Source organism: Cibotium barometz, chromosome 59 (assembly GCF_041138505.1).
Source record: "Cibotium barometz isolate CiBa-2024 chromosome 59, ASM4113850v1, whole genome shotgun sequence".
Classification (NCBI taxonomy): domain Eukaryota; kingdom Viridiplantae; phylum Streptophyta; class Polypodiopsida; order Cyatheales; family Cibotiaceae; genus Cibotium; species Cibotium barometz.
This window is the reverse complement of record NC_141104.1, coordinates 5,891,570-5,910,000: the sequence shown is the minus strand read 5'-3', so window position 1 is coordinate 5,910,000 and position 18,431 is coordinate 5,891,570. Positions and strand designations below refer to the sequence as shown.

The 18,431-nt window shown below is 40.8% G+C and overlaps 1 protein-coding gene across 1 annotated transcript; it reads left to right on the top strand.

Annotated features, from left to right (window-relative positions):
- Positions 1-14,898: 14,898 nt before the first annotated feature.
- On the top strand, positions 14,899-18,009 carry LOC147605413 (pentatricopeptide repeat-containing protein At2g33680-like). Its single transcript, XM_086793092.1, has one exon. It carries the CDS (start codon positions 15,129-15,131, stop codon positions 17,979-17,981), a length of 2,853 nt encoding a protein of 950 aa, XP_086649218.1. The 5' UTR covers positions 14,899-15,128; the 3' UTR covers positions 17,982-18,009.
- The last annotated feature ends 422 nt before the right edge of the window (positions 18,010-18,431 follow it).

The following is an 18,431-nucleotide window of genomic DNA, read 5'->3' as shown; positions in this document are numbered from 1 at the left end:
CCATGTCCATAAGAACCTCTGAGCCATGCCTTTGTGCCTCTGAGCCATGTTCGGACCTCTGAGTTTACCTTGCAGGTTATGACATCAATAATCTTGTTCTCTTGATATTTTTCTTACACAAGTGAGGACAGTTGCTTCCTCAAACGGGAGGACTGTTTACAGGTATATATTTTAGCATATTTTTTATGAACTAATAATTGTACAAAAATATGTTTACTTTATTTTGTGCAGGGTCAGCTTAATGGAATGTGCAGGTGAGAACAAGATTAATATATTTGCAAATGTGCACAAAGTTATTTTATGTAACAAGGCCTAATAGCAATTATATTTGGGCAAAGGTTTTTATATAAACTTTAGGGATTTTGATATGATTAAAAATATGTAAAGCAATACCCAAAAAGTGGGAAACACAAGCCCAATTTGTACGCTCATCTATTCTTAGCTCCTTGGACTATTTTTATGAATAAAATTCTCTAAATACTCACGTCGTGGAAGTGGAGCTACACGGCATGGGGGGGAGATTGCACCCAATCTTGTCTTGATGGTGATGTTATTCTATTTCCCTTACCTTATGTTATGCTATGTTATTTGATTTCAATTTAATTCAAGTCTTTGTTTCAATTTTTGATGTATTTTGTGTTACTTGGTGGTGCTATCACACCCAAAGATGAGTTTCCAATGCCAGATGAATGAAACCAAACTGTATGATAAAGAATTAGTTTAGCTACAGATTCATCATGTGAACCTGACACTAGGCTATGCCCCATAATGTATCCAGGCTTAATTAATTTGTAGAAAATAAAAGTGTAGAGAGATATATTAAAGCATATAAGTGAGTTTTGGACCTACGAAGCCAAGGGACCACACATTGCATTGTCTAAAACTATGAACTTATATCTTGTCTTCCCTCTTACTAATCCTTCATGTGGTTATGCTCTAATGGGAACACTATATCTCGTCTTCCCTCTTTCTAATTCTTTATGTTATGCTCTAATGGTGAATGTTATCCATGATTTACGAGTTCCATGACATATATGTGTGTCTTAGCTTTGATTTATGAGTTACAATTGTCTTAGCTTTGTGTTAAAGCCTTAGTTAATTTGAGTGAGGTTCTGTGAGATTCTCTAGGTTATGGTTGTGTGTGAGATACCCTACATAGAGATTTTTTAGTGAAAGAGTATACTTTCTTTCTTGATTTTTCATTGTAGAGTGGAGTAGTCAAATGGAGGCATGGTAGAGTGGAGTATACTTTCTTTCTTGATTTTTCATTATAGAGTGCAGTAGTGGAGTGGAGGTATGGTAGGGAATGGAGCTTGTGAACTATGGGAAAAGAGCTTTGAGTGAGTAGGAGTGAGAAAGAGGAATTGATAAGGGATAGGTGGGTGTTGAGTGTTGTGTAACATCCAATGGGAGAGAAACATCTCCCATTATTATGCATAGCTTAAGGATCTTGGGGAGGAGTAGACACTACAAGAGGAAGCTAAGGGAGGGAGAACATGGCTATCTTGAAATTTGTAAGAACTAGATTTCAATGGGAGAGAAGCCTATCCCATTATGCATAACTTGAGGATCTTGGGGAGGAGTAGAAACTTACCTTGAGCCTTGAGCCTCATGCATTGGGGCCTTAAGCCTTAAGCATTGATCCTTGAGGTTGGACACTCACGGCTCAAGCCTAGAGCCTAGAGCCTAGAGCCTAGAGCCTTGAGCCTCATGCATTGGGCCTTAAGCCTTAAGCATTGATCCTTGAGGTTGGACACTCATGGCTCAAGCCTAGAGCCTTGAGCCTTAAGGTTTTAGCCTTGGACATTATCTTAGAAGCTGAGAAGTCAAATAGTATCAAACCTACAAACCAATGGAGTGGGAAGTGAGCATTAGCATCAAGTCTCCAAGGGTGGACACATCACTTTTATTTTAGGAAGAGAAAAAATGAGTGTAAAAGGGTAAGAGAAAAATTTAGTAAATTTGTGGTGTTCACACCACACACTACACACTCTCATTTGGTACTAGCTCTTCTAGGTAATGCTAAAAGAGGGAGGAATGAGTCTTTAATGGGACACCTTAGGACTTCTTCAACCATAGAAACACAATCATGTTAGCCCAAGAAAGACACTTATACGCCTGTAAAATGATCAAGTTGCCAAAATTTTAGTATATTGCCAAAAAAAATTAAACATACTTAGTGTCCTAGTGCTTTAATTTTAAGCATAGAAACATATGATGCTATTGTATTTTCACTCCAATAAATTTAATATTCTAGTGATTTAAATTAAAATATAGAACCACAAGATGTTATATTATTAAGCTCATCTGAACAAATCAATTTATGCCCTTTACCCAATCTCAGTACACATGGTGAGGGAAAATATGTTTGTCGCTCATCTTAGGGAGCAAAGGCCATCATGGAATATGTTTTGTTATTCATTTTAGGATAACAAAGGCCTTTTTCAACCATTTCCACCACCCAAGGAAGTTGATCATTTTTACCAAGCCTTTAGAACTTAAAGGTGCTTAGATATTTCACCTTGGTGTTGTGAGACCCCTCTGCCCCCTCCGCGCACCGGATTCTCGGTTGCTAGCAGTGGAAGTAGCTTCCTCTTGCGCGGGGCAGGGTTTCCCACTTGGGGCCTCGCCCTCGAATGTCTTGACACGAGACTAATCTCGTGGTCATTCCGAAACCGAAAATGGAAAAATTTTCCTTGCCCGAAAAACGGGGACGATTTCACCTTTTTGATTTTCTTAACGAATTTTCTAACGGGGTCAAGAGACTAAACTATCCTTCACCTGATTAAACCAGATAGAAGAAACTAGGATTAACCGGATGGTATAGGATCTTTATACTCAAGTATGCTCAGATAGCATCCCCTTTAACTAACCTTCTCAAGAAGAGTACACTTTTTTAGTGGACTGCAATGTGTCAGAGTGCCTTTGAACTGAAGACAGCCTTAGTAACCAACCCTGTCCTTAAGTTGCCATATTTTACCAAACCCTTTGAGGTAGTTACTGATGCCAGTGGGATTGCCTTAGGCGGTGGTCATGCAGTGCCCTATGAATCGAGAAAACTTAGAACACATGAGAGAAATTATGCCGTCCCCACCATGACTTGGAGTTACTCTCAGTAGTTTATGCTCTGAAGTTGTGGAGACATTATCTTTTGGGACAGAGGTTCACCTTGATGTTGACAGATCATCAAAGTCTGAAGTGGATCTTCACCCAAAGGGATCTCAACATGCGTCAAAGGAGATGGATGCAGACCTTGCAGGAATTCGATTTTGAAATTAAGTATCGACTAGGGAAAGAAAATGTGGTGGCAGATGCGCTCAGCAGAAAAGCCTCCTTGCTTGCAATTACAGTGGTGTCAAATCCATTGATTAGTGAAGCAAAGGAGAAAATCATGCAGGACACATTCTTTGTCCCTATTGCTACCCTTCTGATGCAGGAAAGCAAGACACCTCAGGAAATGAGTCGAGTTCTTGGGTACAAATTGGATGAAGGATGCATGTATTATAACAATCGGCTATGTATTCCCAATGATGAGGGAATAAAGGGGAGAATTCATAGAGAAGCCCATGATAGCCTGATAGCTGGACATCCAGGGTTTATAAAAACCTATATGTCTATGAAGAAAAGCTTCTTCTGGCCAGGAGACTAAAAAAGGATGTACTTGATCATGTGCGAAAATGCTTAATGCATCAAAGAGTCAAGGCAGAGAGAGTCAAGATGCCAGTGAAACTGCAGCCTCTAGACATTCCTCAGATGAAGTGGGAGTGTATCAGTATGGACTTTGTCAGTGGATTACCTTCAGTGCAATCAAGTTACAACTCTATTTTTGTGGTAGTTGACAGGCTAACCAAAGTTGCCCATCTGATTCTAGTGAAAGAAACATACACTGCAGTGGATGTTGCCAGAGTTTTCCTTAAAGAGATCTTCAGATTGCATGGCTTACCCAGGAGAACAATAAGTGACAGAGATCCCAAATTCACATCGAAATTCTGGACTGCATTCTTCAAAGTAGTAGGAACTTTCTTGGATCTCAGCACAGCCTATCACCCCAAAACAGATGGCCAGACCGAAAGAGTGAACTAGGTAATAGAAGATATCCTTTGGTCATGCTGCGGCGGCAGGGAACCCAAGAAGTGGTTAAGCCATTTGCATCTGGTCAAATTTTCTTACAATGCTTCTTATCATCGAAGCATTGGGATGAGTCCTTTCAAAGCTTTGTATGGGCAAGATTGCCTTACACCGTTGACTTGGTCTTACCCATTGATCAGAGTCAAAATGTCCAAACAAATGCTTGATGACATGGACCAGTAGATGCAATCAATCCGTAAGATATAAAGGCAGCCCAAGATAGGCAAAAGCAGTATGCAGATAAAAAGAGATCAAAGAGAGAGTTTGAAGAATCAGATATGGTCTTCATTCGAGTACGACTGAAAAGAAGTTCCTTATCCTTAGGGAAGTACAAGAAGCTCTCTCCTAGATACTGTGGGCCATATGCTGTTATAAAGAAAGTGGGCGATCTAGCCTACAAACTTCTTCTGCCTCCCCATCTCAAGGTACATGATGTAGTCCATGTCAATTTGCTTAAGAAATATGTACCCAGCCCGAGTCACGTGCTTGATGAATGAATAATTGATCTTTGACTCAAGGCCAGATGGTACTCCAACTTAAAGAAATCCTTGACGTTTGAGAGAAGATTCTTAGTAGTAGAGTCCTCAGAGAATTTTTAGTAAAGTGGAAGTTCTTCCCTCTAGAAGACGCCACCTAGGAGAAAGAAGAAGAGTTAGCGAAAGATTACCCCCACTTTGCGAGATGAGGACATCTCGTGTTTTTCAAGTGGGAGAGGATGTAAGATTTCTCCTCAGCCTGAATAATGAATAGGCTCTACTTCAATCCCATGTAATCATTCCCTGTTTTTGAATACAAGAAAATATTGTTTTCCTTGTTTTTGCCTAGAGAGATGAAAAATTCTAGAGAGTGGTAATTCAATATTGAGATATTTTTGGATAAACAAATTCTCCTAATATCATAAATATGTTTCCCTAAAACAGAAAATCAAAATAAATTTTCTAAGGTGCATTAGGAATCAATTAAAAATAATTTAAAAGACCTTAGCCTAAGGGTCAAGATTTTTTAAAATTTTTGGATTATGGTCCAATTAAGGTTCTTATGGGCCAATAAGATTAATCCAAGTGTTGATATGAGATAGATCCAATGAATAAAAGAAAATACCCAAAAATGAGTAAATGCCCACATAAGATGAAGAGTTGACTGAGTACAAGATTTATTAGTTAAAAACTATGAGATATTACTAAAAAATTAAGATATTTTGGAGTAATCATACAATTTTGACACCTTGGTAAGGAAAGGGGGAGACTTCAAGGAGGCACCTATTTCACACATGTGAATGAGTTTTAAATTCAAAAATATTAAGATATTTTTATCTCTCCTCTCTCCTTGATCAAACTGGATCAAAAAGAGAGGTAAACTGGTCCAAATCCTATCCAAATTCAGCCAAACTGAAGCTGGAAAATTCTAGAACTTAGTTGGACTCAGTTAGTGGCCTCCCTCACTTATAAATAGACCCTCATTCTTTTGTATTATCTCTCCTCTCTCCTAGATCAAAAAGGGAGCCAAACTGGTCCAAATCTTGTCCAAATTCAACTGAAGCTGGGAAATTCTAGAACTTAGTTGGACTTAGTTAGTGGCCTCCCTCACCTATAAATAGACCCTCATTCTTTTGTATTCTCATATGTGAACTAGACCATGCCAATATTACATTAGAATAAGCATATTTTCTATTATTCCCTAAAAATTCTCTACATTTTGGAGAGATTGGAGCTTCTTGCTCTTCAACCTTCCTTGGAGCTTTCCTCTCAACATACTAACCAATTGATTGGTTAGGGGATTCTTTTAAGAATAGAGAAGCAAGCAAAACAAGAGGTAAGATGTAACTTTATGGTTTTTTCTTTAATCTTCTAAATGTTTTTCACTTCTCAACCCCTCTCAAGCTTGAGAAGTATTCAAATGAATAGTTTTTCAATGCAAATGAAGCTCTCCAAAGAATTCTAATGAATTATCGCAAAAAGCTTACATTTATGCTTAATTTAGGATGTTTTTTAAGTATATCTCTCTCTCCCCCAAAGAATGGTCATTCCTATGGTAAATTCTCTATTCAAATGATGCTTCTCATGGGAATTCAATCATTTAAATAGAAAAAGAGGAATTCTTGGTATATTTGGAATATTGAATATTTTTATTTAATTTAAAGAGAAATTTTAGATAGATTTAATTTATGATAAAAGAGGAATTCCCATGACATTTGGATTGCACTCATTAAATGAGAAAAAGAGGGATTTAAAGCTTATTAAAAAGAAAGATATTGGTATTTAGTTAAAAGAAAGGTTGAGAAATTAAGTGGTATAAAGAATATCTTTAGATATTTTATTTGGTTAAATCACTAAATCGATATTTAACCAAAAATAGATGTTTACATGAGAAAATCCTTGTTAGAACTAAACCGAATGATTTTGGTTAGACTATGAGAGGGACGGACAGTAAACCTACTTGTCCATCTCTCGATCTGAATCAAGCAAAAACTTCGTGACCAATTCCAGTTCCTAAATACAAAGAATAGACTATTGTTGAACTAAACTAGTTTTCCTTTGACCGAAATAACCAAGAATCTAGTTGGACAATCAGTCAAATGATGGGTAGATCACCCTGATGAGAGATCAAGGATTCTCATTATGAAATTGCGAATTAAGGAAAAAGGGGTTTTGTGGAACCAATCTCAAACTGGGAATTTTACTTGTATAGAACCTCTGCTTTTCATTTAAAGGACTGTCTTACGCTAGAATGCTGGAGGAAGCATTTGGCATGTGTTTTACTAAGAAGAGGTTCGTTGTTGCAACAGCTGGCGGGGAGTCGTCGAGGGCAGCAAAGCCTGTCGAGGTCTTGACCGCCTCGGTATGGTTAAAATGGTACGCTTCCGGTACGATGGGCGAGGACCGACAAAGCAGTCCCTGAGTGAAGTGCTAGGACACCTAAGGAGGATCTTAGAGGGTTCTGACCAGGTGATGCACGGGCTCGCGGTTGCTAGGACACCCATGCGTGTGTCGAGGAACATTCGGATGGACTAAAAAGAAAGATTTTTATGAATCAAATTTTGATATTGGATCTCGTTGGTTGGCCAGATGGTCTTCAACGAAGAGTCCAAATGACATATTTTGTAACACAATAGACTCAGAATTTTGGGAGGATGATGATCAGTAATATTATGATTTCTATTGAAGGATTTTTTTAAAGACAACCGAATCTGTTATATAAATGGCAATTTCATATTGGGTGTGTATGTGGAATGCCTACCTTAATTTTTGCATGAAACGCCGGCTAGGGGGCCTGGGAACTCTTTTCCTCGATACCCGGGCAAAACATAACCAAATTTTTATAAAGGAATCCCACCAATACAGTGGTCGGGTGGTTGGCTAACCCATGGGCCAGTTGGGTAGGCTGGATCAGGGGATTCCTGCGAAACAATCAAGATACGATTAGTTATGTTAGTTAGATTAAGTCCTAAGAAGACCCTTGTTCTGTGGGAGGGAATCAGCGGGCTGTGCCTCATTAAAGGAGGAAAAAAGCGGTGATTATATGGACCAAGTGCAAGTCTCTTCTTTGATATGACCATATGACTTCAGGTTCGGTCGGATTAGTTTGACTAGTTAAGACTTTGACTCGTTAAATTAATTCCCCCGTTAGAAGATTTTCCCATGGTGGAATTGCCTATGCCTCCCGGGTGAGGGAAGTTTTTCGGGCTTGGTTTCGGAGGAACTGCCGGGCTAGTCCCTTGTCTGGACATTCGCGGGCGGGCGAGGCCCCGAGTGTGGATCCCCGCCCCGCGCGAGAGGCTGACGCTGCTTCCGCCGCCAGCGCCCTTGGAGGGGGCGGGGGATCTCACATGACTAGTCAAATACCCATCAAGATCATGGAATGCATCACTATGGCCAACTAATGTATCCCTATGATCACTAGGAATAGAGATAGGTAGCTCTATGATGCTCATAATGCTCGATGTGCTCGCTCTGCCATCCCTCCCATCAAGATCATGCCCACATGATCTGACTCACACACATCACTCTCACTATCACTATCACATACATCATCATGTACATATGTGTCAGGCATCATGTGCACGTGTATCACTATCATCATGTGTATGTGTGTGTGATACATCAATATCATCATGTGTGTGTGTGCACGATACATCATCATAGGTATATGGGTGTGATACATCAATGTCGTCACATGTATGTGTATGACCATGACCATGATCATGTGTACAAGTATCAACATCAATATCATCATCAACATGATGATCATCGTCACCATCCACTGAATGCATGTCATAATGATGCCCATCCTCAGGTATATAGTCATCTCTGCTCACAAATGTAGGGCACTCAATCAAATCCCCACATACATCCTCCCATGCAATCAATGCTGTAAAGATATCCACATAGATCATCAACAAAATCACCATGTGTAGAACGTCTAGACCATCTAGCACAAACATCCTCCTCATCAAATAAATGTCTACACTGGCTAGGTAATAACATCTGAAGCTCAAAAATCCATATGTAACATGAATATGATGTGTCATTATAGCATGATGTCGGTGAAGAAGGATCTAGAGGTCGAAGCCGCGATGTGCCAAATGTATATATAAATTTGGCAAATGATATGTAACTCCTCACCTGAAATGGCAAATCAAGATAACGGCCATGAAGCCAGAGTAATAGGATACGAGCAGATATCGTACGATCAGCATCTGGGATGGAGACATAGTGATGTCGATGACGAAGTGGTGGGTAGCACGGTGATCGTGTAGGCGGGGTAGAAGTAGTAATGGGAACTCATGTCGTCCCACCCAAGCTCGAAAGTGGTGGGTAGCACGGTGATCGTGTAGGCGGGGTAGAAGTAGTGATGGGAACTCATGTCGTCCCACCCAAGCCTGAAAGTGTGGAAACACCACTTAATGCTCTCAAGAATCCCACATGATGTAAAGTTTTGTACCAATCTTGCTTAAAACACTTAAGTTCTTCACTCTGCACTATTTTCTTGATAATTTTTATGGATTTTCTTCATAATCTTTGCACTGACTGTCACTGTTTTTTAAAGGCACTCTGCACAGTTACATAAAACTTTGCACAAACTTCAAGAAACTGCACAAACTTCAATGAACTGGAGTAATCTTCAATTTTCTGCATAGAATCTGCGTGTTATAATATTCTGCACACCAGAACTCTGTTCTACACAGCAATCTGTACTCTACACAATAATCTGCATAGAAATTTGAAAACTGCATAGCAATCTTGATGCCTACACAGCAAACTATACTCTGCATAAACTTTGTAATCTGAATATTCTACACAGTTTGCACCAGTCTCTGAAACTACAATGAAATTTTCTACAAAATTGCTTAAGAAACCAAGCTTCTCGTCGTAAATCTGCTCCAAGAACTCCAAGATTTTGGAGAATAGGACAGAAATAGAGGCTTAATGGATTAATAATTGGAACTATAAGCTCTCTAAGCAAGATAATGCAAGAAAATCTCTCAATTTTGGTTGTGAAAATCTCTATAAACCCTAATTCGAAAATCAAGATCAAGAAGATCAAGAAATTCAAGAATCAAATAGTAAATTGGATTAGGGTTCTGAAAATAGTGTTTAATGCAAATTCAAAAATGATTAACATAAATCTCTTTGCTAATCATGTCAAACAAGAAATTAGCAAATCTGAAAACTGTGTGAAAATCAATTTCAAAAATTATTAACACTAATCACTCCCTAAGCAAGGACCTAAGCCAAGGGCTCTGATACCATTGCAAGAGACTAGGGTTGGCCACTCAAAGCATGGAGTGACAACATGGGTGTGGGTCACCATCCTAGGGCAATAGCCAAGAAGGCCATGGAAGCTTGGGCATGAGCACCAAGAAGACATGAATGTCTATAGAGTGAATATGATTAAAAAAAAGGGTATAATGTCCATGAGCCCTATGTCTCATATAGGATCCCCTAAAAGTACACATGTAAATGTCCCTAAGCCCAAGTGCCTAGGCCCCATTCCCCATGTGCATGTGCACCCAAACCTACTTCATTACACCTGGGCTGCAAGACAACCAGGCCTACGCCTCGAACGAATGCATCTCCAGTCCGGCAAGAGGCCGCTTTCACCTCGCCCACTTCAAGACTTTAAGCCTTAAAGCCTTAGGGTAAGGCTTGATAAAGCCTTAGGGTAAGGCTTGATAAAGCCTTATTATAAGGCTTAGTAAAAGCCTTATTGAAAAGGCTTGGAAAGAGCCTTTTGATGGAAAAAGCCTCCATCAAAAGGCTTGGAAAGAGCCTACTTCACAACAACCTACTGCAAAAATCCAAAAAAAGGGAGGAGGAGAACTTGCATTTAAGCCTGCATCAGAGTAGAAATCGAGAACAGAAGAAGATCTTGGCAGTATCTGCAAAGATAAAAAAGAAGGTACAAATCAATTTGGGGATTTTTTGATTTTTTGAAAATCTAGCTTAACTGAAGTATTAATCTAAACTTTTACATGATTTTTCAAAATTGAAAGCATATATGAAGCTTGAAGTTCCATATCTTATAAAGGGTTTATAGACACTACCCTCGGCCTCTTATCTCAGTGGCATCTATCCTAATCATGGCTACTACCAACGGGAAGTCCCCCGACAAATTCACTGGCCAAGGTTTTCACACTTGGCAAACCAAAGTCAATGGGCATCTCATGAAGAAAAATCTTTAGGCATTAGTTAAACCAACAGAAGGGGAAGACGGTGTGTCCACTAGAGCTGTCATAGCCGCAAGTCAAGTCCTAGGCATCATTATCACTGCACTAGATGATAATTATATTCATTACATTGATGATTGTGACATTGCATCTAAAGCTTGGGACACTCTAGAGAAAACCTTTGGAACACGAGCAAAGCACTCTAAAATAAGTCTAAAAATCTAATTATATGGGCTTTCTAAAGAGCATAATGAATCTATTGCATCTTTTGTTAATAAGTTGAAAAGCATTATCACCCAACTTGTGTATTTAAAGCCCATGTGCCTGATGAGGATGCTATAGCCATCTTGCTTATAGCAATGCCTATCGAATAAAACAATATTATCACTATGCTCAAAGAGAAGGAACCAATTTCTTCCTTCTCTTCGGAAGAAGGAAGAAATTCACTACAATTCACTACAGGAGGAGGAGAAGAAGCTGAACTTCAACAATAATCTCACTTCGGAAGGAGCATATGCTCTCACCAACAACAATAAGAAGTGTACTACTTGTGGGGAAGAACCAACCAACCCTTGTGTGCATTGTGGTAAAACCAGCCATCTACCACAAAAACCAGCCATCCCCTACCACAAAAATGTTATTTTAAAGACAAAAACAAGAAGAGTAAAGAAAAAGCCAATCTTGCCACTACTTAATAAAGTAATTTTGTTGGTCCTGATTCTGATGATGAATCCTATGCTTTCTAGTTCACTCTTTCTTTTTGGGTTCTAAAACCTTGTCTTTTATTCCACATGACCTTGATTGTATTATGGAGAAGAGTACACACACCCAATGTCATTAAGGGGGGACTCTATCTCATTCTTGTATCAAGGGGGATTACTAGGTATAAGCCCATATATTGAGTGTCTTTCACAAGTTTGGCTTAAGGGAGGGTTTGTTGGCAATAAGCCCAACTTGTAGTTCCTAGCCTTTTCAATTATTTTGCGTAGGATATCTTTTAGTCTAAGATCAAAGATGAAATCCACCACCAAATACCATAAGCAGTGATGTCATCCCAGAAATGTATCAAGTCACATTAAGTGTATCTCTCATGGCTATATAAGCACTGTGTACAAGCTCATTTGGATAAATGTAATCAAGTCTATTTTCATTATGAATGGCTCACTTTTTCCCCCCCCCATAAATTTTAACAGAATTCTACGTTCTCTTTTGCAAGGAAATTTGGAGAGACTTATCGATTGGATGAATGGGAACCTGAGAGTCCACACATGGGGAACCTGAACCTAAATAGGAGGAGGATAATCCATTCCCCATTGAGCACACTCCCTCCATAACCAAAACAAAAGAGAAGCCAAAAGTGTCCATGAACAAGTTGGGGCACTATTTTGAAAGTAGCAAACATGTTACCTGGTCATGTACAAAGGACAACCAAAAATATTTTGAAAGCCACAAACACGTTACCTATCATGTAAAATGGAATAATGGTCTCTGTGATCTTGGGTGGTGGTGCTAACGATCTTGGATGGTGGTGCTAGTGTCAACATAATCACCAAGGATTGTTGGGAGACATGGGAAAGGCCACTACTCGTAGGTATAAGCCTCGTGGTCCAGCTTGCTTTTGGCGAGAACACAACCAAACCTTAGGCATCTTGCAAGATGCAAAGATTAAGACCTTCGGACTTAGTTACCACCACATGTTTGTGGTGCAGAAGGCCTTACATGATGGATTTTCAAAGAAGAGGGTCATACACGATGATCCTCAGAAGGCCTTACATGAGGGAATCAACAAGAGTGGTTTCATGATTGGGAAAAACCAATCACATTTATATACACAAAGGCTACCAATCCTTGAAGATAGGGACCTAAATATGGGGAAGACTCTTCCCATGGATTGAGGCATTCTCCCCAATGAGTCTGAAACAACTATCCAAACTCTTTTGGTCAACATGTGTAAATGTTGTAACACATTGTTAGATAGTGAAGATAAGAACTAGGACTATGAGCCTCTTCCAAAGCAAAAACCATGGACATTGTCCCATAAAAGCTTTGAAAGGTTGGAAAGGTTTGCAAGATTAGACGGGAAGGAAATAATCTCCCTATTTATATTTAGTGCAACATCCCTTTTACGTGTCAACAAGATGACTTTGAACTAGGAATAGCTAGTGATTCTTCTCCTCTGTAGAAGGATCAACTTTTACATTGGCCATAGTCACCCAGCCAAGAAGGAGAAAACCACATAGAAAGCCTAAGAAATATATTATCCCCATGGAGATGGGATCTTCATTGGCTTTGCTATGTTGAGGCCTTGGATTCACATGAAATTTACTCTAGACAGTGGGAAGTTGAAACAAGATAACCCTTCACACCAAGGCAATGGCCAATGGCCAATAAAGGGGTGACAAAGACAGCCCACAAGCTATGAGCAAGCCAAGCGTTGAGCTGTCAGATGATGTAAGCTCAATAAAGTGAAGGTGGAGATAGCGAAAGGTAGGGAAATAAGCAAGACTCAAAAAGCTCACCAAGCCTGAAGAGGAAGATCAAAAGATCTGAGACAAGTGCTCGAGTGCTTAAAATCCTACAACATTGGGGGCAAGGTAGTACACAATGATGACGCTAAAAAAAACCTAGGCGGAAAGCCACATGCTTTATATGATGGCCTCGCCTAGGTCAAAGAAGTAAATCTTGTTGGCCCAGGTAAAGTCTCACCCTTGAGCAAGAAGTAGACGTGATAGCCTTGCTCAAAGGATTTCAAGATGTTTTTGCCTAAAAAGTACATTGACATGACACTAATTCCTTGAAAAGTGGTGAAACACACCATCCTTCTCCATGAAGGTGCAAAACCATCCAAACATAGAGCTTATAACATGAATCCCAAGTAGTACAGACAAATGATCAATGAGGAGCTTCCTAAAAAGAATGAAAAGATTAGACTATGCATTAACCTCAAGAAGGTTAATGGCGCCACCATTCACAAATCACTATCCCTTGCCTTACACTGACCACATGTGGAAATCATTGCCAGAGCAAAAGCTTACAACTTCTTGGGATGGCTTCCTTCCATAGCTACAACCAACAACCCAGTTGATCAATTCAAGACATTTGCTATGGAATGGGAAACCTATGTCATACCAACCCACCGATCAATTCAAGATAGCATTTGCTATGGAATGGGGAACCTGCGATTATCACATCATGCCTTTGGCTTAAACAATGCCCCACCACCTTCCAATGCTTGATGTCTACAACCTTCAAGAATCTCCTTCGGAAGATCTTGGAGATATTCATTGATGACCTGTGTATGCATTCAAAGTGGTTGCTCATCTTAGACTAGTCTTTGAGAGTCGACCACATCTCATTGAGCCCACTAAAATGTCAATTATGGGTTAAGCACAGTGTCATCCTTGGACACATTGTCTCCAAGAACGGCATCTCCACATATGAGAACAAGATCCGTGTGATCTTGGAGTTACCACCATGCATCAACTACGAGGGGGTGCAAAGATCAGTGTGATCTTGAAGCTACTAGTACACACAACTACAAGGGGGTGCAAACATTCATGTGGTGCATGCCATATATGTTAGACCCTTGTATACAATATTGATCATCTTTGGCATCACGTTCCACTCCCCCCATGATGTGTGTGTCCCTCTTGAATTGGGCCTTCCCCTCCATGCCTCCATGTATGCATGGCCCTTGCAACCCCTAGCTCTTTCATGGTTCTAATACCCCCATCCTCTCATTGACTCCTCCCCACCATATTAGACAAAGAAGGAGGACAGAACGTCCTCTGTCATTCACCACAAGCTTCTTCATGGTTTTAATATCCCCATCCTCTCATTCACTCCTCCCCATTATAGACAAAGAAGGAGGACAGAATTGCAATTGTCATGTAGGCACCATAGTTGCAAAAGACTATGGTGTTGAATGTAGAGACAGGCACATCAACCACCACAATTGTAGAAGACAAACATGAGAGGTGTTTTGTGTATGTAGAGAAAGACACATCATCCACGACAATGATCAATGCACACAAAATGTGTGTGTGTGTGTGTGTGTGAGTGAGTGAGAGAGAGAGAGAGAGAGAGAGAGAGAGGGTTTTTCTTTTCATCAAAGGGGTTTTTTTTGGTTAGTTTTTGTCTATTGTTTGCAAAAAACACGAGAATGAGAAAGAGTGAAGCTTCGTAATCTCGCTGTGCTGTATCTCCTGTCACCATAGTCCGCCTCCAAGGATGGCCATTGCGGAATTACTCGGCACCCCCTTTCGCGTCCCTCCGATCGGCGGCTGGGTATGCTGGACATGCTGGATGTGTTGGAGGTTCAAACAAACCCTTAATGGGAGAAACCCTAGACCAGGCTATGGAGCTCACGGCCCTGCAGAAACACACTTTTTCCTCTCCGGAAAGTATCCTCTTCCTTCTGCAAAACTGCATCCAAAGAGGAAAAGATTTGGTGGCAGGCAGGAAAATTCATGCCCTGATTATCATCAACGGGCTTGATTCGGCTTCTGTTTTGGGGGATTACCTCATTCGCTTCTTCACCCTCTGTGGAAGCTTAATGCCAGCAAACCAAGTCTTTATCAAGGTTACTCATCCAAGCGTATACACATGGAATGCCATCATCTCAGCACATGTTAAGCTTGGGGAAGAAGGGAGAGCTATCGCTTTGTTCCACAAAATGCAAGGAGAAGAGGAAAGCATCAGACCAAATAGAGTGACATTTCTTACACTCTTGAAGGCATGCCATAGCATAGGAGCCACAAGGGAGGGCATGGTCATCCATGACCATATCAATAGAAGTGAACATGGATCGGATGTCGCCATAGGGAATACTGTTGTTGACATGTATGCTAAGTGTGGGTATCTAGAGGAGGCCTACAGTACCTTCAATAAATTGCCTTGCAAGGATTTGGTCTCATGGAGTGTCATGATTGCAGGGTATGCCCAAGTAGGATATGGGCTCTCTGCCCTTGAGCTCTTTGAACGGATGCAGCAACTAGGCATGGAGCCATGCAAAGTCACCTACTTGAGCAGTCTGAACGCTTGCGGCAACATACAAGCTGCACAATATGGGCGTCAAATACATGAGCACATTATCAAGAGTGGACTCGAGTCTGATGTTGTCTTAGGTAGCAGCCTGGTTGATGTGTACTGCAAATGTTGTAACCTTGAGGAGGCTCGTAGAGTCTTTGACCGCTTACCCAAGCGTACTGTGGTGTCATGGGATGCAATGATCGCAGGCTACAGGCAGCAAGGGCATAATGCGACTGCCCTCGAACTTTTCACACAAATGCAGCAAGAGGGCATTGATCCCGACACAAGAATATTCTTCAATATCCTGAAAGCATGTGGCAGCATAGAAGCATTGGAACAGGGCAGGCTGATACATGAGCAAATTAACAAGAGTGGTCTTGCATCAGATGTGACTGTTGGTACTGCTCTAATTGAGTTCTATGTGAAATGTGGGAGCTTGGAGGAAGCCCGCACTGCCTTTGAAAAATTGCCAAAGCAAAATGTTATGCTTTGGGCAGCAATGATGGAAGGATATGCTGAACATGGGCCTGGTGAATCTGCTTTTCAGCTTTTTGAAAATATGCTGCAAGAAGGCATCAGTCCAAACAAGTCCATTTTCTTGTTCATGTTAAAAGCTTGTGGCAGCTCTGAAGCCATAGGGCAGGGTAGGTTTATACATGACCAGATCATCAGAGCTGAGCTTGATACAAACTCAGTTGTTGGGACCATTATTGTCGAGATGTATGTCAAGTGGGGGAGCTTGGAAGAAGCACACAGAGTGTTTGACAACTTGCCAAACCAAGATGCAGTATCTTGGAGTGCTATAATATCCGGATATGTGCAATGCGGGAATGCTGCCCTTGCCATGGAACTTTTCGAGAGGATGCAGCAGGCTGGCATTACTCCTGATAAGGTCACCTTTTTATGCATGTTGAAAGCATGTAGCAGCATAGGATCCAAAGCACAGGGTATGCTGATGCATGAAAAGATCATTAGATCTGAACTTGTGTCTGACATATTGGTAGGGAATACCATTGTGGACATGTATGTGAAGTGTGGAAGCCTAGAGGATGCACGCAAGGTGCTGGATGAATTGCCAATGCGAACTGTAGTATCTTGGAGTGCATTGATCATAGGGTACGTTGATTATGGGCATGCTTATAGGGCCCTCGAACTTTTTGAGAGAATGCAGCAAGAGAGCATAAAGCCTAATGAAGTCACACACCTATACCTCTTGAAAGCATGTAGCAGCACTGGAGTGGTAGAAATAGGCAGGTGGATACATGGTAAGATCTTGAGGGAGGGATTGACATTAGATATGATTCTTGGAAGCGTGCTGGTTGACATGTATGCAAGATGTGGGAACCTTAAAGAGGCACGCAGTGTGTTCGACAAGTTGCCAAGTCGAGATGCTGGGTCATGGGGTGCAATGATATCAGGGTATGCCCAAGATGGTGACTGCGTGCTTGCCATGAAATGTTTCTATGACATGCAAAAGCAAGGCTTGAAGCCAAATAATGCAATATTTGCTAGTATTCTTTCTGCTTGCAGTAATGCAGGCCTTGTAGTAGAAGGCTGGCATTATTTTAATGATATGAAGAGTCACTATGGTGTCACACCAAGTGTGGAGCATTACTGCTGCATGGTTGACCTCCTGGGTCGTGCTGGATACTTGGATGATGCTGCACGTCTACTTGAATCAATGCCGGTTCTGCCAAACGTTGTCATATGGACTTCTTTGCTCACTAGCTGCAAAATACATGGTAACCTGGAACTAGGAAGGCATTGTTTCAATAAAGCTGTCAATCTGGATCCAAATGATGCATCCGCTTATCTATTAGTTTCAAGTATTTTAGGTGATACTCAATTGTGGGAGCATGTTTGTGATGTGCAAGAGTCCAGAAAACATGTGGGTGCAGAGAAGCAGCCTGGACGAGCATGGATTGAGACTAGAAATGCTGTACATGAGTTTATAGTGGGTGGCTTTTATCATCCTTTTTGTGAGGATGAGAAGTTTGTGAAGTTGAGCCGAGTGAATGGTCTGCTGAAGGACATGGGATATGTGCCATCAGTGGATGCAGTAGTGGAACTCTTGTCAGATGAGCACAAGCCTGATCAACCGGAGAACTCTGTATGTTCTTCCCTCTTCCCAAATTATACAACAGCTTATTCATAGTTAACAACGATACAAATTTATTTCTTTACCTCTTCCGAAAGGTTCTATGTCCCTCATGATTAGCATAGTGTCATGCACAATCAAAAGTCTGAATTATCATTTTGAATTTCTGCACCAGTTTCCAGATGGCAGGATATTTGGGAACTCATGGCACATGCACTTTGGATCATGCCTCAAATAGAAGTGCCAGTGAAACAAATTGTAGAGATGTAACTGTCCTATAATGCCCAATGTACTATGGAATCAGAAGCTGCTTTCACTGCCTTTCCAGAGAGGGGGTTTCGCTGTTCAATTAGTCATGAGGGATGCAAGTATAGCTAGGTTTGTTACATGTACGAGTTTGAGAGTGCAGAGCATGCCATCCTTCAATGCCCAACATACTACAGAATCAGAGGCTGTTTTCACTGCCATTCCAAAGAGGAGTTTTGCTCTCTTAAACTAGTCATGAGG

Coding starts and splice junctions, on each gene's coding strand:
- LOC147605413 (XM_086793092.1), top strand. CDS start 15,129: ATGGGAGAAACCCTAGACCAGGCTATGGAGCTCACGGCCCTGCAGAAA.